The sequence below is a fragment of the Humulus lupulus genome, chromosome 3 (genome assembly GCF_963169125.1).
Source record: "Humulus lupulus chromosome 3, drHumLupu1.1, whole genome shotgun sequence".
Classification (NCBI taxonomy): Eukaryota; Viridiplantae; Streptophyta; class Magnoliopsida; order Rosales; family Cannabaceae; genus Humulus; species Humulus lupulus.
Window position 1 is genome coordinate 162,413,162 of NC_084795.1, and position 26,791 is coordinate 162,439,952.

Here is a 26,791-nt window from a genome sequence, read left to right on the forward strand (position 1 = left end):
TTAATAAGCTTGTTTTGAAGTTTGGTTGAGGATTGGAAGAGTTTTGGTAAGGGTTGGCTCGGGGAAATCGCAGGAAGGGAAAATGCAGTGTTGCCTGTCTGTGACTAGCACTACAGCGCTAGCCTTTGGGCGCTGTAGCGCTAGGCCAAGCATGCTGAGGGTATTTTGGTTCTGCTTGTAGCGTTGTATCGCCCTCCTTAGAGTGCTGTAGCGCTACCCTGTTTCTAGAAAGGGGGTTTTGAGTTATTTTCAAGGGTTTTTGCCTGGGGGTTCGGGGTTCGATTCCACCACCCTGTTTGGTGGAATTGGAGCTTCCCGAGGGCTCGGGATTGGTCTCGAGGCCAGGTGTTGTACTTGAGGTTTGGTGATGACTTTGATCTATGGTTGTGATTAGGTGAGCGCTAGGGCTCGAGGGGGATCGTGCTTAAGGAATCAAGTGAACCAAGCTAGCAAATTTAAAGGTAAGAAAACTGTACCCGGTTATATGCTTGTGATGGGACTAAGAGCTCCCGATATCTGTATAATGTCATTGATGGTATTACGCCATGGGACATGTGATAGCGGCCTAAGAGCGCCGTACACAATATTTGCGCACAGGGCGCGGCTTGGCCACTAGTAGCCGAGGACAGCTTAATATTCACTGAGCTCGGTTTAAGCGGGCCGGAGTCAGTGGGATAACGGAGGGTGCGGCCTGAGGGCGCTAACCCTAGTTATCATTGTAATCGATGTATGATATGAGTGGATATGTTTGGTATGCTGAATTCCTGGTTATCCTAAATGTTTAAATGGTTGAGTACATGTTGATGGAATATGTGATAATGAATCTTCTGTTGATTGCTTATGCTCTGTTATTGTGTTTTCTTGCTGGGCCTTGGCTCACGGGTGCTACGTGGTGTAGGTAAAGGAAAAGGCAAGTTAGACCAGTCCTGAGATGGAGAGCTGCGGGGCTGAATGTACATAGCTAGCTGTTCAAGCGCCTTGGCCGAGGGGTGGATCAGGATAGGGATCGCTGAACTGTCTATTTTGCCTTAGTATGGCTAATATTGTATTTAAATCGTGAATCTTTTGTAAATGGTTTTAATTCTATTGTTTTTGGGATCCCGTGTAAACAGGAAACGATATTTAAAAAGAAATGCGACTTTTAAGACCAAAATCTTTTAACCCTAGTTCCATTATAGTTTCAGTAACACGTTTTTAATTAAATGACTTGATTAGCAAGTCTAGCACTTTTATAAACACACAGTGTAACGGTCTTAGCTATCCAGGGCGTTACATGTCGGCTCCACCCTAATCCCGAGCCCCGTTTGAACGTTCGTGCAAAGTCAACGTGTTTTCTGTATCTTCCGTAGGTGATATATTGGCCCCTATAGCTGCGATATATCGATATACGTTGATATATCAAACACATATTTGCACTTTTTCAGCACATTTTTAATTGAATAAATTGCTTTGACTGAGTCTAAACGTGATCCTAACAGTTATTGGAAGGTTCTAGAGCTTCTAGATCTTTCTTTTATTAAAACTATTCATCAAAATACTTAATTCCTTAATAAACATGATTATGACAAGTGTCATGCTCTTAATGTATCTATCTAAACCTTAGGTTATAATAAATATATATATCTAAGACCAACAATATTAATCAAACCTTATGTTATAATTAATATTCTAAAACCATAGGTTAAACTTATAAAATCCATAACTGTTGCTATGAGTTTCCAACTAATTCCCGTCTTGAACCAAAATCCACGGAATCTAACATACTACAAACTAATACCAACTACTACTACTATCTAGCTAGCTAAGTAAATATTATGGGACACTACAATGTACAATATTTTATTGATAATATAAAGTAAATATCAGAAAATTCAAAATTTTATCTATGTGGCCTTAATCTCATATTGGTATGAGATGATCGTGATTAAGATGATAGACTTAAAACATTTCGCAGTAAAATAAAGTTATAGAATCTTTAGATTAATTACTGCTAGTACGGTTCGCTAGTATTATGAATACAAGTGACCTGGATCCGGGTCACTAGTGTAGTAGGACACTTTAGTGAATGTACTTTATATATAGTGATATATAGAACTAGACCAGATGTGATTTGTTAATACTTGTTTAAACACTGTTTTGTAGTATTAATCAAACACATCAAACGATGATCATATACACGATGATCTTAATCCTGAGAATTCTATGAACTCCTATATATGTCATATGATCCTTTGATTCATGCGTTAAGGTTTGTCAGAATGATCAGGCTAAGAACAATTGTTTTGGGGACTCAATGATGTATATGGTTGGGGACAAAGTTTAACAAATATGGAATCTATACATTCTTATTGATTGAATAATGGTTCCCTATTGGGTTGACTTTTGGAACTGTAAAGGTTATGAGCGCTCACATTGTAAACTTGTTGTGACACAACCTTCATTAGTAAAGTCAATGGCACTCTTGGAACAAGATATAGCTAAAAGGGTAAAATGGTAATTGTATTCTCTTTTTAATTATGAACCATTAATAGAGGATTAACGTTGTATGTAATGAATATATCAATGGATACTTTATTCTTTAATATAGTACTCAGTAAATATATGTCTATAATTATCAAGTGTTCAATCTCATATTTATAGTGGAGTAATCATGAGATTAATAAATATGATTATTTAATCAAAGAGCTTTGATTAATAATCTAATATCTATTGGAGCTTGATATTATAGGTCCATAGGTCCTCAGGATGACTCTATCAATACCATATCAATGTAAGAGTTGATACAAAGGTATAACTGTAATTTGAGAATTTAAGAAGATTTTTTATTCTTCGGGTCAAGAATGCAATTATATAATAATTGATGTTGAATAATTAATTTTTTAAAATATATTTATTAATTTAAATATGTAATTTTTGAAATTAATATATATATGTAAATAAATAAAATTTTGAAATTAATTATTTTATTTGAGTGGGAGAAAATAAAATTGGTAAGTCAAAATCAGTTTTTGATTTATTGAATTTTAAAAGATGATGATAATGATGATCATTAATTTGAATTTTGAATTTAAAATTGAAATTTTGAAATATGGTTGTCATCTTTTCCTTAAAATGATAAATACCTTATTTTGTGGAAGATTAATTTTAGTTAAATAAATTAAAAAAAAATGCAATATCCCAAAAAAAAGATATAGCAGTACACGCATGACACAGTCCAAGGATTGTGATATGCGTGTATCAATATACTGATATTGTATCAATGTTGTTTTTATTTTATTTATTTAAATTAATTAATAATTTGAATATAATTTTTTCAAATTTGGTAAGATGGATATTTACCTAAATCAATTTCTATCATCATTATGATATTATTATTACATTACTATTATTATTAGGAATAATAAGGTATTGACCCTCGATTTGGTCAATGACACAGAGTCAATAAAAATGATATAAATAAGATCAATTGAACTCAAGAAGATAAACGACACCAAAGTTTATAGTGGTTCGGCCCCAAATATTGGTAATAACCTACTTCCACTTAGTTTTGTTATTGATATCTTATGGAACCTACGATCAACAAACAAGGGTTTACTGAGTTTCACAAGCTCCAAAAAAGTATCCAGGGTTCTCCCCCTTTCAAAGAGTCCCTTGAGTCCTATTTATAGGCTCAAGAATCTACTTGTGGGCCGATGGGGACCAATACACCTTGATTTATACATATTTGAAATATAACGGACAACATAATATTTACATAAAAATAGGCTAAATATCTTATAACTGTATTTGAAATGTGACTTGGTTACCACGTACATGCCAACACAACCTCTACCGTATGGTTGAGCATTCTTCTTAAATCCATCGAGAAACTTCTCTCCTGGTCATTGGTCGACCTGAATGTAGTCACTGAGTAGACACGTATATCCCACGTGTACACGAATCTCACCATGCCAGGGAGTAGTATATTTTAGGGTAAACATTTGCCCCCGAAGTTTATTTTACTGTGACCATCACTTAATAAACTTATTCGATCAGCTATCCATCTGACCTGTTACATCTATCATTCCCTTTTCGAGAAAGCACGCAGTCATGACCTTTACAGTTTCCCAAAAATATTTTGGCGATTATTGCGATTCCCCATGCCTCAAAACTCCATTCTCTTCATTACCTTGCATTAATTTTACGAACAGTATAAATATATGCCCTTCCACTCCTTTTCTGTAATGCCCTACTACCTTAGAGCCATTACTAAGTGAGTTTAAAACGGAAATTGTGCAACTAACTGACTCTACGAGGTTTCTAAAACCAAAAGTGTGACTTGATCAGAAGTTAAGGCTGTAATCTTTGAAAATACTTAGTTTCATTGAAAACATTAAGTATCAAACATCCGGGATCCCAAAATAAGGTTTAGAAAATATTTACAACTCAAAAATAGATTTACACTTGATTAACTATCAAAAGAATAGGTTAATACAGCCATATACAAAATGCCCCCAACCAAAGCAGTCGGGCATGCCGAACATGTACGCGCCGCCCCCACGCTCTCCATACTCATGGCCGGTTGACTGACTCTTTGCTTTTACCTACCACACAGAGCACCCGTGAGCCGAAGCCCAGCAAGAAAACTCACACAGTATATAACATATGCATAGAATATAGCTGACATATAATCCACTGATAAATAGGAAAACCATAAGACTGAACAAGCACGGCCATGCCGCCCCAGAGGCCTTACCAAAGCCTGGGGTCTCGGTCCTTACCGTAAGGATAACTCATGTATCCATTGGGTCCCACCCTGGCTATAAGCACTCCATGTGTTAAGTGTTACTTCCGGCCCCAAGGTCGTTCTCGGCCTTCGCCACTCTCGGCCTTAGCCGTTCATTTCATTATAATCACACATATAGTACATTTCGAAATAATCATTCAAACATATAATAATTCATTTAAGGTTATACATTTGCACATAATACAATCTAGGGCCATGCCCTGCAATAACACTGTGGGCCCATGCCCTGTTCTCGGGTGTTATGGTTTTCTTACCTTTCAATTCGATAGCTTTGATCATCCCACTCCTCGAGCACGATCCTACTCGAGCCCTAGCGCTCACCGTGGATGGAAATTCGACCTTGAGTTGAACCCTAGACCTCCTTAGCTTGCTCCTTCACAACCTTGGCCTCAATGTTGATGAGTTCTTGCTAATCCCTTGCCAATCTTCAAGTCTAGCTTAGGATTCTTGATGCTCAGCTTACCCTAGCTCACCACTGAGCTTAGCTCCAAGAAAAATGAAGGGAAATGGTGGGAGAACCACAAACTGTTCCTTTGAAACAAAACCCCTCTGTTTTTCTCTCTTTTCCTTTTTCTTCCTTCTTTCTTTCTTTTTCAGCCTTATAACTCTACTCCACCAATCCCCCTTAATATAAAGATTCATTTAACTTATCTCTAAAAACCTAAAGACCAAAATGCCCTTCCTATTAATTCTAACCCTTTTTGTCCATGTAGGGCCATTTTAGTCATTTTACCCAATTCCCACTAATTCCTCGAGTGTCTCTAATAATTTCCCGCTTACTACCCAATACCTGATTAATCACTAAATATATCCCTCATCATCAAGATTAACCTCAATATATTTTCCAAATTCCCATTTAAACTCCCCAGGCTTAACCCAAGCCGGGTATAAATTCCCGCTTTGACTTTTCCGCTAACCCGCTCATTCTAGGATCGTCTCGAGTCACAGATCACAGATATCAACACAGTCATGCCCAAAATGGCCAAATAAAAATTATGCTCTTTCTAAGATAATCAGGTCTACATGCATACTAATACACATAGTCATGCATCTCAAATAGTCAAATAGTCATATAACATGCATTAAATCATAATCATGCATTTAACTCATTAAAGTCACACAAAAAATCCCATTATGCCCTCCAGGCACATTAATCAAGGCCCTTAAGCCTTATTAGCGATTTTGGGTCGTTACATTTTCATTTTTTACCCAAGCCTTCTCTCTCTTCAATATCACTCAGAATAAACCTCCAAGAAAACCAGCGTCTTCAGTTCAATCCGAGGAATCTACGATCAACTTTAAGCACCATCCTCGTGATTTCTTCAACAAATTCGTACTTCAAGTAAGTTTTCGAATTCATCTTCTTAATTTTGTGGCAATTTTCACGTGTTTTGGCCTTAATTTTCCTGTTCCCATAACTGGGCTTACACTGTTCTTGGAAAAAAAAAAATTTGGGTAGTCGGGTTTAGGCAAAAATACATAGAATAACTATGCTAGAAGAGATTTTAGGCAGAATAATGTACTAGGCAATGCTTAAAAAGCAATTTAGGGTATAAAAATATCGATGTTGGGTCCAAAATCGAAGTAAAATTCAATTTTAAGCTTTTGTAGAAAAAAAAAAACGGGGTTTTTCCCGCCTGTTTTCGGAGTTGAAAAGTTTTTTTCAGAAAAACTTTTCACTTTCGCATTTTGATCTATTTTCCAAACTGCTCACACATTATTGTGTTTTTATCAAGATGCTGCTGGTCGTATAAACACTTAACTTTTATACACGAGCAACATTATCCTTGCTTTTCTTTTTCTTCTAACTATTGGTCGTAGATTCTCACCTCCCCTTTGCTCTTCTCAGATATTCATGCATGATCCTTGGGGAGGTGAGAGACCAATAGACGACGACCTTCTCGCATCGCTGTTCGAGGATCAACCTTCTTTACCCTTTCTTGAGCCTTTATCTTCACAAAATCCCACGACCAGTCCTTCAGCCAATCAACAATACATGGGTCATGTCAAATATACTACTCGTAAGAAAAAGAAAACTACCAATTCACCCTCTAACCATCCTGCAACCAATATCAAGGGTCCGTCAAATGAGCCTCAACCTCTAAATTTCTCACCACCAGACATTCAGCCAAAAGTACGTCCTCGCGATGGCCCTAGAGCAGAAACAGACTGGTATGTTGTCCCTCCTAGTGTCATATCGACCAGGATGGTGGCCAAGTATTCCAAGAAGTACGGGCTTCATGGTATTACCTTACATAAACCCACACCCGACCAAAGGAAAAACGTGCCTAGAGGTGCCTTCAGCGCTTGGTCGAGGTATCACATCGAGGTAGGGGCAATCTTTCCCTTGCATGCTTTTTTCCAAGGGGTGGCCAATTATTTTGAGGTCGGCCCTTTTCAAATAACACCCAATGGATATAGAGTACTATCAACACTCTATATCTACAACCACAAAAAATGGCCTGTACCTACCCCACACGAGATCAACTATCTGTTCAATCTTAAATCCAACCCCAACCAAAACAACACATGGTTTTTCCTCTTATGCCACCAGGAATCTGCTCGCATATTCTTGAGTGATGTTACCCATAAATCCAATGTACGAAAATACTTCTAGGATTACTTCCTCACTATGACCTGGTTGCTGACAACTTGGCCTTCACACGAGGAGTTAAGCTTTTCAATCTCTGGTCGTTCATTTTTGTTAGCTTTTCCTTTCCTTGTCCTTAATAATTTGGTATTGCACTTAGGTCCATGGCACCGACCAGACCCCACTCCAACGATGGAGATAAGGTCAACAACCCTAGCTAGCATGACGAACATAGAAAAAAGCGTGAAGGAGCTGGTCACTGAAAGCAATTTAAGGTTGGTCGACCTTTTGGAACCTCATCAAGAAGTGAGGGAATCCACTATAGGGAGTGCAACTGGAGAGGGCACCGAAGGACAGGAAATCCCTGAGCAGCAGCAAGATGTGTCACAACCCCAGAGGTGAAGACCAATGGGAGTGACCATCTGAGAGCCCTCCAGCAACCCTCGAACCACTGCTGCCCCTACCCATCATGGGATGGGAAAGCAAAAACTTCCGGAATATACCGATCCTATACTTGAGTCCTCAGATGAGAGCGATATAAACTTTTCACTTCTAGATAATTTGCCCATCCCTTATCATTTATTTGATAGGGATGGAAATTTTAAATTTACGACCAGTAGTTTTAACCTAGACCTCTTCGAGACAGATAGTGAGTGTTGCTGTAGTTCTTTAGATGATGTATCGACCAATAAATATAGTTCAGGTATACTACTTGTTATTTCTCTTTACATTATTCCATTATCACTCCAAACTGCTTCTTAACATATCTGCTCGTTTGTTTTTGTTTTGTAGTCATGCCATCTGAAGATGCTTTTGACATGTACGCCTTTGTTGAAGCTCCTTTGAGCAAGAAGAAACCGAGCAGAAGGCATCTTGGGGAGAGTAGTAATGAGCCTTCCCAGAAAAAAAGGCTCAATTAGAAGACCCTCTAGCTCCAACTCCTCCAAAACTACAATGCCTCCTCCTCTTCTTCACAGTGGCCCTTCCTCTGAGGAGGCAGGGAGATCCCCGGCCACTGACTTGCTGAACAACACTCTTAATGCTACCTACGAGAAGCTGGAAAGATTGTACAAGCACCATCACAGCTAGGAAGCCTTTGGTCATCTTTCCCCAATGAAGCACAGCCAGGTCATTAGTCACGGGCTTTCTGAAGTCCTCAGTGTAAGTGTTTTTTTTCTACTTTTTAGTCGAGCAACATATTTTCTAATTGCCTCTAGCTATTTCACTTTTTCTCTGTTCACAGGGTATCCTGACCATGGGCCATGGTTGGCATCATGCTAAGGAGATCGAGGCCAAACATGCCGAGGAGATCAAGGCAATTGAACGCAAAGTCGCTGGTTTAACCGAGGAGCTAAAAAGGAGCCAAGAAGAGCTGGCCAAAGCCGTTTACGCCAAAGAGAAATTTAAGGAAGCTTTGGAAAAAAACTTCAAGGAAGCAACCAAACTCCAAGAAGGACTGGCGGCCAACATGAAGGAGGCTAATGGGCTAGAGGAGCGGGTCAAGCTGCTCGAGGAAACAAATTCCCAAAACCTGGAGAGGTTCAGAGTAGCAACCTTCAATTTCTTCTATTTGTTTTGGAAGAACAACCTAGGGGTGAATTTCGACTACCTTCTCGAGTAGATGAGGCAGGTCGAACAGGCGAAGTGCACTGTTCGCCTAGAAAAGGAAAAGAATGCTCAGGAATCTCCTGAAATTTCTCTGGCGATAGGCATCGATGGTACTGAAGAAGACACAGGAACAACAGTCAACCAAAAATCTCAGCAAGACCCTCCTCCAGCTGCACAATAATTTGTTTTTAATTTTTTTTATTAACTTTGTAACTAAAACATGCAAACACTCAGTTCGTGTTGTTGAGACAATTTTGCTACATAAGGCAACTTTACTTTTATATTTTAATTACATCCGAGCAGCAATTGCTCATAGTGTAAAGAAATTTCATTATGATATTATAATATACTTATTGTTATTATAACATCTGCTCGTATGACCGAACTTAGCATAACACTCTGTTAAGATTTTCACAAAACCAACTAAAAGTTTTGAAAAATACTCTAGGTGTCGTAGTATGTTTTCCCTTATTTTCCTCGTGTGTTTACATATGACTATTGATATGCTTTGTTTGCTTAGTATCTTATATGCCCCCCAAGTGATTGAGGAGCTTAAGGTTCTCGGTCACTTCCCATGACCAAGTCCTGTTTGAACATTACTGCTCGTGTACTTGATAAACAATTATTGATAATATAGCAAAACAACACACGTAATGAGCAAATACTTGTATAAATACAATGATTGGCAAGAGTAACTGGCTGCGCGCATTTCCTTTTATTTCTCGTAATAAAATGGAAAAAATCGTGTTTGTACGAGTGATCAATGATTGACCTTACACTTTTAAGCAACCAGTCATTTAACTAACCAGCCCTTGTTCATAAACTTGTAAAAAGTAAAATTAATACAAGCCAATTCTTTTAAAAGAGTTGTTCATTGATAGTACTCGCGCAGGTGTTCTCCATTTTAATAGCGACGAATGAGATCTCCAGTCCCCTTTTGCATTGATAGTATTTCTGGCAACCTTTCTATCCATGCCCCTTTTGCTTCTTTGAGTCTTTTCTTCAGTGTGTCCTATAAAGTCTTGTTAATGGCTTCAACTTGTCCATTGGCCTGTGGATGAGCAACTGACAAAAAACTCTTTATAATACCATGTCTTTCACAAAAATCAGTGGAAAGATCGCTGTCAAATTGCATGCCATTATATGAAACAATCTTTCTTGGTAGCCCAAACCGACAAATGATGTTTTTAACGACGAAATCCAATACTTTCTTGGTCGTTATAGTTGTAAGTGGCTCAGCTTCAACTCACTTAGTAAAGTAGTCAACAACAACTACTGCATACTTTACACTCCCTTTACCAGTAGGTAAAGAGCCAATCAGATCGATTCCCCAAACTGCTATCGGCCACGGACTTTGCATCTGTTTGAGCTCATTTGGGGCTGCTCGTGGTATCTTGGAGAATCTTTGACATTTGTCATACTTTTTAACAAATTCCATAGAGTCCTTGATCATGGTAGGCCAGAAATATCCTTGTCGGTGAATCTTTTTTGACAAACTTTGCCCCCAGCGTGATCTCCACAGAAACCTTCATGTACTTCTTGCATTAATTCCTTAGCTTTCTCCTTAGAAATACAACGTAATAGAGGCATTGAGTATCCTTGTCTATACAAGACTCTGTCGACCAAAATAAATCGTGCTAATTTTCTTTGAAGCATCCTCGCTTTGTTACTTTCTGCTGGTAATACTCCTAGCTTGAGATATTTGATGATGGGTGTCATCCACATGTCTGACACTTGTATCACTAGTGAGGATTCTTCCACTTGAATGCTTGGCGTTGACGAATGTTCGACAGGTACTATGCTCAAGGCGTCAGCATCTTTAGCGCTTGCCAACTTGGCTAAGGCATCATCATTTGAGTTATGATCGCGAGGAACTTGTTGGAGAGTATACTTTTCAAACCGCGCCAGCAAGTCCTTCACTTTGTTCAAATAAGACACCATCTTGAGACCCCTGGCTTGATATTCTCCCATAATTTGATTAACTACTAGCTGAGAATCATTATATACTTCTAGTGATCTTATATCCATATCTTTGGCTAGTCTTAATCCTGCGAGCAGAGCCTCATACTTGGCTTCATTGTTGGAGGCCGTAAAGTCAAATTTGATCGTACAGTGAAACTGATGTCCCTCGGGTGTGATTAAAATCAACCCTGCCTCTGAGTTGTGCTCATTGGATGAACCGTCTATGAACAACTTTTAGGTAGGGGATTGATTATGATCATCAGTCTCTATTAATGGTTCGTTGGCAGGGAGTCTGGTGAAGTCCGCAATGAAATCTGCTAGGGCCTGTCCCTTTAAAGCTGTTCGTGGCGCACAGGAAATTTCGAACTGCACTAACTCAACTGCCCATTTTAGTAGCTGACCAGCGACTTCTGGTTTTTGTAGGACTTTCCATAGTGGCTGGTTGGTAAGCACTATGATGGGGTCAGCCGAAAAGTAGGGTCGTAGCTTTCTAGATGCCAGACTAGATGCTAGAATCAAGCAATACGCTAATTTCTCTATGGGCGAATATCGTAGTTCTGCTCCCACTAGCCTCTTGCTTACGTAGTATACTACTTTTTGAATGTTGTCCTCTTCTATGATCAAAATAGCACTAGATGCGTACTCTATGATTGCTAAATAGATGAACAAAGCTTCTCCTTCGACCGGTTTGGACAAAATTGGTGGTTGCGACATGTGGAATTTTAACGCTTGAAAGGCCTGTTCGCACTCTTCTGTCCATTCAAACTTTTTGTTGCCTTTGAGCAGATTAAAAAATGGAACACACTTGTCCGTTGATTTCGATATGAATCAACTTAGGGCTGCAATTCTTCCTGTTAGGCTTTGAACATGTTTAATCATGGCGGGGGACTACATTTCGATCAGTGCCTGAATTTTTTCGGGATTAGACTCGATTCCTCACGAGTTTACTATGAATCCTAAAAATTTACCTGATACAACACCAAAGGAACACTTAAGAGGGTTGAGTTTCATTTGATATTTGCTTATGATGTTGAAGCATTCTTTTAGGTCCATGATGTGTTCTTCGGCGTTTTTTTACTTGACCATCATATCGTCCACATAGACTTCCATGTTATTGCCGATCAGGTCTTTGAACATATGGTTGACTAGCCGCTGGTAGGTTGCACCAGCGTTTTTCAAACCAAATGGCATTACTTTATAGCAGTAAAGTCCCATATCTGTTCGAAAGCTAGTGTGATCCTCGTCAGGTGGATGCATACTAATTTGATTATAACCAGAGTATGTATAGATGCTTAAAATTACATGCTTGTAAAAGACCCAAAGTACGTGCTCAGGTCCCATGAGTGCTTACATACATGGATAAGCCACAGTGTCCTTGGGCCACCATCGTCTTGCGTCTCGCATATCCCGTACCTGCCCAGATGGCCGAGAGGCCTCGTGCGAAGAAGCATCTCACGTGCACTAAGCCTGCCATGCCCAGTGCCTCGTGCTTGGGTCTCGTGAGGGTACCTCGGCCTCGCACACCTGGTGCACTTCGTGTGCTAGTACCTCGCGCCCTAGCGCCTCACGCGCCCAGCGCCTCGTGCCCCAACGCCTTGTGCCTCATGCACCTGGTGTGCCTCACGTGCCAGCGTCTCGTGCCCCAGTGCCTCGTGCGCCAACGCCTTGTGGCCGCAGCAGGCCTCGCGTGCCCAGGGCCTCGTGTGCCAGTGCCTCGAACGCTAGTGGGCCTCGCGTGCCAGCGCCTCGCGCACATGAGGCATCCCCGGTGTCTCACACCCTGCACCTCAAGTGAATGTCTCCTATGAAGACCTATCAAGACCCCAACATCTAGAAGTAGAAGCCCAAGTGTAATTCAAAAGGGTCGTACTAGCATAACCTTGCACGGGGTACGACCTTTAAGACCCCGTACACCTGATACAGATACTTATGCTAGACAAGTAATGGGAGCACTAGGAAATGGGATGTGGTCTGTGAGTTTCTAACCAGATGTCAGAGAAGACACCAGCACCAGCACCACTATGCTTGGAGCCACTCCTCTGACACTCATACCAGATAAGTAGTGGAGACATCCCCACAAAACCTGACTATGTACTGGAGCCAACACCACTACCCCTGAGACCACTCTCCTGACAGTGTACTTGCGTACCATCTGGTCCCTTGAACCAAAATGTATCAGGGGCCATTAGATCCCACTATAAAAGGAACCACACTTCCACATGGAAGGGGGTTGGAAAAAACACTGTAGCATTACACCATAAGAAATACAAGTTCATTTCACCATTTTCTTTCTGCAATTGTTCTTTGAGTTTCTAATTAAATATTTGAAGTTTTTCATTGATAAGTTCCATATTCAAATTTTTCTAACTTAACTTGGTTGACGAGTTCTCACCGTCAACAATATGCATCCATGAACGATAGAATTTCATGTCCTGACGTAGCATCGACCAGCTGGTCGATTCTTGGAAGTGGGAAACAATCCTTTGGCAGGCTTTATTAAGGTCTGTGAAATCCACGCATGTCCTCCATTTTCCATTTGGCTTGGGGACTAGTATGGGATTAGAGACCCATGGTGGATAAAACGCTACCCTAATGAATCCATTTTCCTTCAACTTCTCGACTTTTTCTTTCAAGGCCTTAGATCCATCTTTGTCGAACATCCTTCTTTTTTGTTGTACAGGTGGAAATTTTTTGTCTATATTCAAGGCATGGATGATCACCGTTGCGTCTATCCCAACCATATCTTTATACGACCAGGAAAAGACCTCCTGGTGTTTCTTTAAAAACTCTACCAGTTTGTTTTTTATTTTTGTCTCTAAGTTTTTACCGACTTTCACAACCCTGGTCGGATCTGTCTCTTCTAACTGGACCTCCTCGAGGTCCTCCACGGGTCCCACATTATCTTCAAAATCTCCAAAGCGAGGATCTAAGTCCCTATCCTCCCTTTGGGCAACACCCTATTTGATGACTTGTTCACCTGACTGGGCTTGTGTTTCATTTACTACTAGCAACCTTTTCAGCTCTATCCCCTGGTTTGCCTCTTCTTTCTTTTGTGATTGAGGAATTGTAGCATTCTCTGGCTTCTCACTGGTTTCCCAACATGCACGTAACTCCCAGGTCAGTCAGAAATTTCATGGCTAAATGACTGACTGAAGTTACGGTTCACAGATCGATGAGTATGAGTATTCCAATCACAGCATTATATGCAGATGGACAATCAAATACTATGAAAGTAACGAGTAATGTCCTGTTCACAGGTGCAACTCTTGCTATGATTGGGAGTCTGATCGACCTTGTTGGTGCGAGTCATTTTCCAGAAAAACCATAGATGGTTTGGTTGCATGGTTCTAAATCTTGCACTGATAATTTCATTCTTTCCAGTGAAGATTTATACAAAATATTGACCAAGCTTCCTGTATCTACCAACACACAGTTTACCATCATGTTGGCAATCTGAACGTCTACAACCAGAGGATCTGAGTGGGGAAATAGAACATGATGAGCGTCTAGCTCAGAGAAAATTATTAGCTCTTCCTCAGTTCGAGCTTTTTTGGGAGTTCACTCTTCGATATTTATCATTTCGATGTCCTAATCTTGATGTAGAGTTTTGGCATATCTCTCCCTTGCCTTACCACAGTCACCTGCTATGTGTGGTCCTCCGCAGATGGTCAACAATGTACTAGCGACCAGAGCTGGCTGTAAAGGAGACGAGTGTTGGCGTATAGGCGCCTGCTCGTTGCCTCCATGAGCCTCTTGTTGAGATCCTCCACCTGCTTGTACATACCTCCTTAGATGCCCTTGTCGGATAAGGAACTCAATCTCGTCCTTGAGCTTGTTACACTCATAGGTGTCATGGCCATATTCGTTGTGGAAACGACAAAACTTGGTCGTGTCCCTTTTGGAGATATCTTTTAGAATCGGTGTGGTCGCCGAAAGGGAACAGTGGTATGACTGGCTTGATATACTTCAGCTCGGCTATCAATCAAGACCATGTAATTGGTGAACTCTTGGCTCATATCTATTTTTCTTGGGGCGCTTGTTATCAGATGTTGCCGACTCGTTGTTTGCTCTTTTCCCCCCATTTTTTTCGTTATTTTTGCAGTTGTCATTGGGTTTACTAGACACATTGGCGACTTTGGTGGGGTCTTCCTTCTTGCCCTGGTCAACCACAAGAGATTTTCCTTCATTAGCAATAGCCTCTTCAAGCTTGATATACTTTTCTACTAGATCCAGGAATTCCTGAGTGCTCTTGACTCCATTCTTTTGTAAGCTACTCCAAAGGGGAGAATGGCGCCGAACTCCAGCCGTAAGCACCATCATCTTTCCCTCATCCCCAATAGATTTGGCCCGAGCAGCAGCTTGCAGAACCGTTGTATATACCCCTTTAGGGTTTCTCCTTCCTTCTGTTGAATCTCGACCAGCTAATTGGCCTCTGTTGGGTGTATTTGACCAGCATAGAACTGTCCGTAAAACTCCTTTACGAACATTTCCCCAAAAACTATGATGGTCAGAGGGAACTTGAAACACACTCCTGAGAAGATTCAGATAACGTGGTAGGAAAAATCATGCATCGAGCATCATCTGACACCTTTTGGATGTCCATCTGTATCTCAAACTTGTTAACAAGAGATACAAGAGCTTCTCCTCCAATAAAGTTGGGTAAAATTGGCATCTTAAATTTGCTTGGAGTTTCTGCCATAGCAATTCTATGAATGAATGGGGTGCCCTTCCTCCAATCAAATTCTATATGGGATGCCCTGTTCCCAACTAGTTATTGCACGACCTGATTCAAGGCATCTATTTAGGCCTGAGCAACCTTTGGTATTACTGGAGCGACCAGGGCTGAGGGGAAGTGCTCATCGTGTCTTTCCCTTTGGCTATTGATTACATCCTCAGGTCTTCATCCCTTCACCTTTGCTCACTTGCACCTAGTCGGTCAATGACATTGGTCTGTTTAGGCTGCCCCCAACGTTTTGGCTTACAGGTATGTTCTCCATTGGCAGAGGATTTTGTCGTTCGCCTCTCTCTTCCTGCTGTCGACCAGCATTCCTTCTACCAGAATCCGCCTCATTATAATCATGGCCATCTCTAAACTGTGACCTATGAGGGTGCGACCTGCTGTTTGCACTTTTTCCCTCTCTCCCTGCTGGCACATCTCGATAAACAGGGGGAGGCCAGCGTTGGTCGGTAGGTCCTCTGGCATTACTATGTTGTGGGGGACCTCTAACCGTAGAGTCGGGATCCTCCTGTCTCCTACTTCCCGAGGGACGTTTTCCCCTGCTAGGAGGGTTTTCCTCCTCAGTTTCCTGGCGTCTAGGGCTTCTGAGATGCTGCTCGGCCCTATTCTGCCTTTGCTGCTGGGAGTTATCTCGACCAGCGCGAGAGGATGGTCGCTGCTCAGGATGTTGAACTGGCCTCTCCTGTTGAGCAGCAGGAGGTTGCTCTTGGCTTTGAGGATTCCTTGGTTGTGGTGGATTATGATGATATTGGGGTTGCTCTGAATGTAGATTTTGCTAAGGGTGAGTGTTGGGGGGCTGATTTGGTTGGGAGGCAGGTGCAGGCTGTCCTTGTGCCAATTGAATGGTCGCCTCTAAGGTTGCAGTGGCATCCTTCTGCCAGCGGTCCATGTTAGCTTGCCGCTCATTCAGTTCTTTGGGCTGTCGATCAATCTCCCTTTGCTGAACACCATTGTCTCAGCTACATTCTATTGATTAGCTCTCAAATTGACTAATTCTTCTTCCAATACAATCAAAGTTGACCGCAATGGTTCAACATCCATCTCCTCCTCTTCCAACTCCACATGTGGCTCATCCTCTGCTACATCTTGTGGAGGAGGTTGATTTGGCATATTCCTAGAAGTTTGCCCTGCTTTCCTAGTTGTCTTTGCCATTTGATCTTCTTGAAGGTCTTGAGTTCAACTTTCAATGAAAGCACCAGAATGTTGACCCTCAATTTGGTCAATGACACGGAGTCAATAAAAATGATATAAATAAGATCAATTGAACTCAAGAAGATAAACGACAACAAAGTTTATAGTGGTTGACCCTCGATTTGGTCAACGACACGGAGTCAATAAAAATGATATAAATAAGATCAATTGAACTTAAGAAGATAAACGACACCAAAGTTTATAGTGGTTCGGCCCCAGATATTGGTAATAACCTACTTCCACTTAGTGCTATTATTGATATCTTATGGAACCTGCGATCAACAAACAAGGGTTTACTGAGTTTCACAAGCTCCAAAAAAGTATCCAGGGTTCTCCCCCTTTCAAAGAGTCCCTTGAGTCCTATTTATAGGCTCAAGAATCTACTTGTGGGCCGATGGGGCCCAATACACCTTGATTTATACATATTTGAAATATGTTGCATGATTAATAATATTGTATGTTAATGTTTCTGTCTGGATGTTTTCTTGTTCATATAAACTCGTTATATGAATGATGAATTTTTTTATTGTTGTATACAATGGGCCCACCACACCTATTTCGCTATGTGCTCTGAATGTTTTTCCAACAATTTAAGGGTTAATTTTCTATAACTTAGCCATGGCAGAATGATATTCTTGAGCTGAGTAGGCTCTTGAAGCAGTTTCGAATATGGCATGCACATGTAATCCCCTAAACTTAGTCCATAGATTTTGCTTCAAATGATAAAGACAAACTCCATGGTATAGACCCGGATACACTTGTTCAATTGCATTCTTGATGCTTTTGTGCCTGTCAGATACTATGCACAAGTGTTCTCGATCTTTTATTGCTTCTTTTAGTCTTCTAAAGAACCATATCCATGCATTGTCATTTTCTGAATCCCCAATTCCAAAGGCAAGCAGAAAAATTTGATTGTTTCCATCTTTAAGATAAGCTACATATAGTGTGCCTCCACATTTTGTCTTTAAAAATGTAACATCTACCACTATAATTGCTCTACAGTGTTTCCAACCATCCAATGAAGCATCAAAAGAAAGAAACATATATTTGAACCTATAGAATTTTAAAAAAAGAACCAAATTCTAGAAATGTAAGGTATAGATTGTGAACAGTAAAGCCTTGGATATAGGAATGCAAAGCATAGATATTATTCATACCTGTTTTCTTCATCTTTCTCTATTCTTGTGATAGTTCCTGGGTTTGCCAATTTTAGCATATGCAAGTATGAAGGTAACAATGCATAACTTTCCTCATTTGAGCCTCTAACATCATCAACTGCAAGTTCTTTTACTCTCCATGCTTTATTGTATGTTACACCTACCCCATAATCAACTTTCATGTCTCATATTATTTTCCTTGGTCGGTAGGTTGAACTTGGGTCGCGAAACTTCTCTTTGAAGTAATTACTAATGATTTTTTCACTTGCTTGTATATTCTCGAATTTTGTGTGATTTAAGGAACATGTGTGCTATTTATGTTACTTGATAACTCTAAAGTAGTATGAAAGTTTTGTGCTTCTTGCATGTATATACCAACCACAATTATCATCTACGCATTTTGCCCAAAATGCCTCTAAACATGATTTTTCAATCCTATACAGAAAGTGTTTCTTGATGGAGATTTATGCAAGTGTATATTTTAGATTAGTCTTATTCTTGAAAACATAATTGACTCTTATGTATTCAATCTCCATATTTGGCAACACATGTAGAGGCAATTGAGCTTCTTGCCCATGTTCTGTAATTTTGTGGGATTCTCGTGATAATGTGCTTTTTATCTCACTAGTGCTTGCAGTAATCATATTGGTGTATGTGATAGTCAAAGTGTGATTTGTTGCATTGCTTGCTAAAGTAGTTGGAATGCTAGCTTCTCTTGGCAAAGAAAGGGATTGGTTTCTCTGTTTTACTTCAACAATGAGAGGACATTTTTTTCAACTCTTCCATAGTCTTGTTCAAGTTTAGATAGACTTGTAAATTGTCATCGCTTTCTATCTTCATTCCTTTGCTTGTATCCGTTTTTGTATAAAAAAACATATTTGTTAAGATCAAATTTTGATTCAAACTGAGCTCTTTGTATATCTTTTCTACCAATTCCAAGTACGTAATATCCTTTTCCACCATCAAAATTTTGACTTCATGATCAACATATTTGTTGTTTGCATTCCATCTTCCGTTAAAAACTACAAATAAGATTATTTTATCCATTTCTAGCAAAAAAAGATAACACAATCAAGTGAGCTTATTCCTTGAACTTAGATAGAAATTTACAAAATGATAAATCAATATAATATCCTTTTGCATTAACTCCACTCAACTTAAGGCAAACATATTTTTGCAAAACTAGGTCTCAATAATATTAGTGACATAAGAAAAATCAAAGTAATGCAAAGATGTCTGGAATGGAGATATTTATGTTCTAGTACAACATAATTCAAATAAAAAACATTAAATGGCTAAAAATTTAAACCATTATGCTAAAAATGTAGGTTGTGAAGGAGTAGCTAACTGACATGAAGAACATGCTCAAGGCAAAGATAAATAATGGAGTTACATTTGTATTGATTTTTATAAATATATGGCGATGATGGTATGTTGAGAACTGTATTCATTATCTATTAAGAGAGACATCTATCAGAGATATTTTCACAAACACATGGCACACATCACAGTATATACAATAAGAATTTTTTTTCAACCAAGATGCAACCAAACATATATTAACAAAGGCTACGAATCTATTAGTTTTTTTTTTTTATCTCAAATTCTAAATCATTAAGTTTACTACCATAATCATTTATATATCTTTGATAACTAAACATATATTAAGCATAGTTCACTTGATGTGAAAAAGCAAACAAATGAAAGATTTATAACATTCTACACAGAGATACACAAGACATTAATCAACTCAACTTCCAACAGTTCTTATGCCAATATCTCAGTAAATAATAACCTATACATATACCTGTGGTGGAGGCGCGGTGGAGGTGTGGTGGAAATGTGGTGCCGGAGTCGTGGTCGTAGAAGGTTGGAGGCTAGGTTTGAGTCGAAGTTATGGTGACAATGACTCAGTTGATGGCAGTGGCAAAGCTGTGGTGGAGGTGTGGTGGCGTTGTGGTGGCTTCGTGATGGAGTTGTGGTGGCATAGTGGTGGTCGTGGAGGTTGGGGTTGAGTGGTAGGTTTGGGAGAATGGGTATCATGGTAGTGTACAGGGTTAGAGCGAATGGTAATGGTCAAGGATATTTTTGGAAGTGTGGGGATAAAAATAGGTAGAATTAAACTAAATATAATTATAGGGTAATTTTAGTTAAGTAATCATATAACTTGCTGATTTTCAACTTATCCTGATTTTCTATCATGCTCCTTATAGTAGTTTATGGCCAATTATTTAAGGAAAACTTGACTCCTTATGGTTTCAAATATGGGATAAATTTTTTTATATGAAAAACTTTATAAATTTTATATTTGTATGATTTCTATCATATTGTGGTAAGAAAATACTACAACCATTCAAAATTCCCTCTCTTTCTCTAATAATTTTCCTTATCGAAATCCACGAAGGTCTCTCCTACCAAATCACCCATATTTTCTCCCAAAATTTAGCACCTCATCACTCGAGTTTTTTCCCCACTTTCTTCTTCTTTGACATCGTCATCATCATCGTCTTCTTGCAAGATAATACAGGTACATTGTTTTTTTTAGTTTTGATTTGTTTAAAAACAAAATTAAGCAATTTAGGAAGACGGGGAAGATATTTTAGGGTGTTTTTTTTTTTTTATATAATTTCACTATAAGAGATTAAATAAAGATTTGATGAGAGCAGACAATGGGTTTGAAAACTTGCATTCTTCTAGGTTTAGGATTGCTAACGATGCATTTATGATTGGTTATTGAGGCCCATCCATAGCAATGAACCAGAAATAATTACCAATATATCAAGAGTGCATAGTTTGAAAATCAACCAAAAACATTTTATTTTGCTTATAGTACACGTTGTCCAAAGTTGGTGTAATTGTAGAGTCCCAGAATTTTACTTAGCTAGTTCGATAGTAGTAGCAGTAGTAGTAGTAGTAGCTAGTACTAGTTATAGTATGATAGTTACTGTGGATTTTGGTTCAAGGCGGGACTTAGTTGAACAATCGTAGCAACACTTATAGATTTTATAAGTTTAACCTATAGTTTAAGAATATTAATTATAACAAAAGGTTTGATTAATATAGCTGATTATAAAGATGTCATTTATTATACTATAAGGTTTAGATATAATTAATAAGATCATGACACTTGTCGTGTGCATGTTTATTTAAGGATTTAATTATAGTTTAAATAAAAGAAAAAAAGCTCTAGAATCTTCCAAGACCATTAAGAGCATGACATTTGTCACAATCTTGTTTATTTGAGGATTTAAGAATTTTTAAGTGGATAATTCAAAAATAGAAGTTTCTAGTAGCTCTAGACCCTTCCAGAATTTGCTGGAATCTCGTATTACTCAGTCAAACCTGATTAATAAATTCAAATTATGCTGAAAAGGTGCAATTACATGTTTAATATATTCACGTATGCTGATATATCGCAGCATAGGAGCCGATGTATCGCCACACGAGGAATACGAAAAACACATCAACATCGTACAAACGAAACCACGAGCACTCGGGACATAGGGCAAGGCGATATATCGCCTATGATGGGCGATATATCGGCCCTAGGGCCATAATTTCAAACGTTGTTGAAACCGAGCTTGATTCATTCCTTAACCTCTTGACTAGCCTCTGAACGTTTTGACCGAGTCTTCAACACCTATTGAACGAATATTCAAAAAAAATTTCAATTAATACTCATTATTTTTATTCAAGCTAAAAGGAGATAGTTCACTCCTTGAACTCTATAAATAGTTACTAGTACCCAGCCATTTTTCTCATTCTTCAAGTTGTGTTCAGAGCCTTCAAGCTGCTGGGGTTGCTATAGAGTGATAAACACTTGGGTTGGGATAAAAGCTTTATCATCTTAAGCTTTATAAACACTTGGGAAGTGAGATTTAGAGTGTGTTTTCAATATCGAGGTGTCGATCGGTTCTAGTACATCCAAAGGTATTCTTATTCTTAAGTTCATTTCTATATGGTTCTATAGTTTTCTTTAGTTTTATTAAGATCCTAACTCGTTGTTTAAATTCTTGGTTAGGTATTCAAGTTCTTTGAACTTAAGGTTTCTTTTCGGTAAGTCTCTTCTTGGTGGTTTAGTTCTTTTCTTTCCATCTCTTGTCTTTAGAAATACTCACTATTCTTGTTGTTGGGTTTAGGAGTGTTCCAAATCTCGTCCTTGTTCTCAAATATCCCGGTGTTGGTAAGGAAAATAGGATAGTTTCTATATGCTTATATGTTATGATATGTTATGATATATATATATATGTATGAATATGTTTTTATGTTGCTAGGGGCTCATAGTTGCTTAGCTAGCAAACCTAAATGTATTTTGAGGCTCATAGTTTCTTAGCTAAGTAAACCCCAATGTTTTATGTTATCTAGGGCTCATAGTTGCTTAGCTAGCAAACCTCAATGTATTTTGAGGCTCATAGTTGCTTAGCTAGAAAACCCTAATGTTTACCATGTACATGGGTCAAAGTTGTGATATATGTTTTATAGTATATGTTGTTTTATAGTATATCTTTTGTAGTCTTATGTTTATGTTTAATGTTGTATGTGCTAGTAGATTTTCCTTGCTGGGCATTAGGCTCATTCCTTTATTTTTTATGTATGCAGGAAAATAGTTATGGCGGTAGAAGGATTCTTGGTAGCTTGGTTTGTGTATTAATGATTAAGGGATTCGATAGACTGCGTGAAGATTCGAGGACGGCGTTATTTTTAGTCTCTTTAAATTATGTTTCTATATGTATTTTCCGCATTTAGCTTTGTCAACAATTTCCTTTAGTTTAAAGTTATGTTTTATTTTAAAACAATGGGATCCCATACTGCTCATTATGTATTTCAATATTTACTTTGGAGTTTTTAATAGAATTATGATTAATTCTTATGTATGTTTTCTAAAAAATAGTGGCTATGTCTAGTAGTTTTAATGTTCCAAGGTCTTCAAATTAGTTGGGTCATTACAATAATGCCCCGACTAATTCTAAGACCTCGGACCATTAAAAACTACTAAGACATAGCTACTATTTTGGAAAACATACATAAAATAGTAGAACTTTATTAAAAAAATACGAAATACAGGATACTATTGTTATTACAAAAATTACTCTTATTCCACAGGGAGATAGGTCACCTCCAAGCAACTAAGCAAATCATGATGACAACTACGGAGCAATATGTTTTAGTGATTAGACTTTTTAAAGATTATCCTACTGTAATTCCAGCCTTAGAAGATATATGGGAGACTATAGATGATGAAGATGAATTACCGGTAGCTATGAGATATTATTTTCTCATACTTAGGTTCACCTTTAAGATGGAATACCAATTCACAAATGAGAAAAAACATAGAATTTTTACGAATCTTCCTCGAGGGCACTTTGAGGCTCAAGATAATGATGACTATGAGGAGATAGATGATGATATGCTAGATGAAGGATCAGATGTAGAAGATCCTGATTTTTAGAATAGATTAGTTTCTTTATTTATTTTATTTATTTGCATTTATCATTGTAAATAGTGAAAATTGTTTTTTCCAAATTAATATCATTGTTATTTTGATGACATGTATGAGTTTGATTTTCTTTTGCAATCATAATAAATAATAAATTTAATAAATAATGACTAAGTTTGGTGAGGGTGGATACAAATCAATGAACCGGGTACTGTATTGAGAATTAGGGGTCCATAGTAATGGGAACGATTTTACTGACCCCAGCCCTCCCTGAATATGGTTAACTTTGGAACAACGACAAGTTTCGATCCTGAGAATTAAGTCATATAGGATGATTAGAAACAAACTTAGTAAATAATAAAGATGGCTTATTTTTTTTCTAAGTTTAGAAACACACCATAATTATAAAGGCTTATATAATTCTTTTCATAAGAAGTCATAATAAATAGGTCTGAGTTATGTTTGCTTAGATTAAGCTTTCGCCTTAGAGCCTATTAGGGTAAGTTCTAACATGTTTTTCTTAAATGGTTAGAACTCCACTGAAGATATCGCTCAGAAGGTCTGCTCGCACCAATGCCAATGCCTCCAACGTTGCTCCTGAGAGCAATGAAGCCCCTCCAACTTGTAGAAGGGGAGTGCGTGCTACTGCCAACCGAAATGCACCGCCGTCGGTTGACAACACTGCAGAAATCGCCAGACTACGACAGCAAGTTGAGGAATTACTGCAAAAACAGTGACAATAGGCTCAGCCTCAGACTCAGCCTCCGCCTCTGCCGCAACCACAACCTCAGTAAATGGCTCTAGCACCCCAACAAGTTGGTCCTTATGGGGGATGGCCAATGGCGAACTATGCGCCATACCCAGCTCAGCACATGGAGCCAATTTATGAGCGTTTTCGTAAGCAAGATGCTCCGAACTTTGAAGGGACAACAGACCCTTTCGAGGCGGAAGAATGGCTCAGAAATGTGGAGTCGATCCTAGTGCACATTAATCTCGGCAACGCGGACCGCATATCCTGCATTTCATCTCTACTTAAGAAAGATGCTAGAATATGGTGGGACTTAGTTCTACAGACTCACGATGTCGCCACCATGACTTGGACCAGATTTATGGAGTTGTTCCACAAAAAGTACTACAATTCGACAGTCATCGCTTCAAGGGTCGAGGAGTTTGCAGGTCTGAAGCAAAGGAGTTTATCAGTAGCAGAATATGCTCGGCAGTTTGAACGATTAGCCAAGTTTGCATTAGAAATGGATCCAACTAAATTTCTGAGGGTGTCCAAGTTCGTTAGAGGACTTCGACCAAAGATTGAGCTAAGGCTTAAGCTAGCAAACCCAGGAAATACTACCTATGTCGATGTTCTAGAAATGGCAATAGAAGTAGAAAGGCTTCAGGCAAATTTTAGTAAAGAGGAGGCTAGTAAGCCTGAGCCTAAACAGTCAAGTCAACCTCAGAATGGTCGGAACAACCACAACAAGAACAACAATCAGTCCAGCAACAACAATGGTTAGAAAAGAAAGCATCCCGACAACAAGCAGTTCGATAAAAAAACAACGGAGGCAGTAAGTCGAGTTATGTAGAATCCCGGTGATGCTCTAAGTGCCAAAAGAAACATTCTGGTGAGTGTCGTGTAAACACTAAGGAATGTTACAATTGTGGTCAGGAAGGTCACCGAAAGAAAGAATGTCCCCAGCTCAAGCCAGAGGGAAGAAGGGACGACAAGATGGTTCCTGCCAGGGTTTTTTCCTTAACCCAAGGAGAAGCTGATGCTAGCAATAAAGTGGTCACAGGTCAGATTTCTATCCTCAATAATGTATGTTCTGTATTATTTGATTTGGGAGCCACTCACTCGTATATCTAGTTAGGAGTGATAGAGAAATTAGACAAACCTTGTGAAAGATTTAGAACTAGGTTTGTAACTAAGTTGCCTTCGAGCGAAGTAGTCCTATCATCACAGATAGTACGAGGCGTATCAATCAAGATTGAGGACGTAGAACTAGAAGGAGACCTGATAGAACTGGAGATCAAAGACTTCGACGTGATACTAGGCATGGACTGGCTAGCAAGGCATGGCGCAACCATCGACTGTAAATGCAAGAAAGTGACTTTCAAGACTCCTGTCGGCCAGAGATTGTGCTTTATGGGACAAGTTTCTGGACTATGCACATTTCTTATATCATATCTCAAAGTTCAAAGGATGATAGAAAAAGGATGTCAAGCATTCTTAGCCAGCATCACGAATGTGGTAAAGGAAACACCACTAAAATTTGGAGACGTCCACATCGTAAAGGAATTTCCAGAAGTATTTCCTGGCGACTTACCAGGGCTACCGCCGACTCAAGAAATTGACTTCACAATCAAATTAGTACCGAGCACCGAGCCTATCTCAAAGGCACCATACCGAATGGCGCCTACCAAACTAAAGGAGTTAAAGACGCTGCTACAAGAAATCTTAGACTTGGGTTTCATTAGACCAAGTCATTCGCCATGGGGAGCACCGGTTCTATTTGTGAAGAAGAAGGACGAAAGTATGCGGATGTGCATAGATTACCGCGAGCTGAATAAGGTTACGATTAAGAATAAGTACCCGCTACCCCGGATTGACGACTTGTTTGATCAACTCCGAGGTGCAACCGCATTTTCAAAGATTGATCTACGGTCCGGGTCTGATCAGCTCAAGGTGCGGGAAGAGGATATTCCCAAGATTGCTTTTAGAACTCGTTATGGGCATTACGAGTTTTTAGTTATGTCTTTCGGTCTTACCAATGCTCCAGCCGCGTTTATGGATTTGATGAATAGGGTCTTTAAGGACTACTTGGATAAATCCATCGTAGTGTTCATCGATGATATTTTGGTGTACTCGAAGGACAAAATTGAACACGAGGAACATTTAAGGTTGATTTTGTTATGACTAAAGGAGCATCAACTTTACGCCAAGTTCAAGAAGTGTGAATTTTGGCTTTCGCAAGTAGCATTCCTCGGGTACATTGTATCCAAGGACGGAATTGCAGTATACCCATCTAAGGTAGAGGCTGTGAAGGATTGGCCAAGACCAAAGAACGCATCAGACGTAAGAAGCTTTCTAGGATTAGCAGGTTATTATCGAAGGTTTGTAGAGGGATTTTCTAAGATAGCCACTCCAGTGACCAACCTGACCCGAAAATAGCAAAGGTTCAACTGGACTGATAGATGTGAAGAGAGCTTCCAGTTTCTTAAGGATAAGCTGTGCTCAGCACCGGTTTTTACCGACACCCAACAACAAGTTTGTAGTCTATTGTGATGCATCAATGCAAGGGTTGGGATGTGTGTTGATGCAGAATGA

The 26,791-nt window shown here is 39.2% G+C and overlaps 1 protein-coding gene across 1 annotated transcript; it reads right to left on the reverse strand.

The window, feature by feature from the left end:
• Positions 1-17,480: 17,480 nt before the first annotated feature.
• LOC133825187 (protein FAR1-RELATED SEQUENCE 3-like) lies at positions 17,481-18,214 on the reverse strand. The gene is made up of 2 exons (XM_062258166.1): positions 18,033-18,214; positions 17,481-17,928 (listed from the first exon to the last, which is right to left on the reverse strand). The coding sequence occupies exons 1-2, from the start codon at positions 18,212-18,214 to the stop codon at positions 17,481-17,483; spliced, it is 630 nt and encodes a 209-aa protein (XP_062114150.1).
• Positions 18,215-26,791: the final 8,577 nt, after the last annotated feature.

What these genes read in the sequence shown, in the direction of transcription:
- LOC133825187 (XM_062258166.1), bottom strand. Translation starts at nt 18,214, where the DNA reads ATGAAAGTTGATTATGGGGTAGGTGTAACATACAATAAAGCATGGAGA. An exon ending in GAGAAAGATGAAGAAAACAG is followed by an intron (nt 17,929 to 18,032) that starts GTATGAATAATA and finishes AAAATTCTATAG; the next exon opens with GTTCAAATATATGTTTCTTT.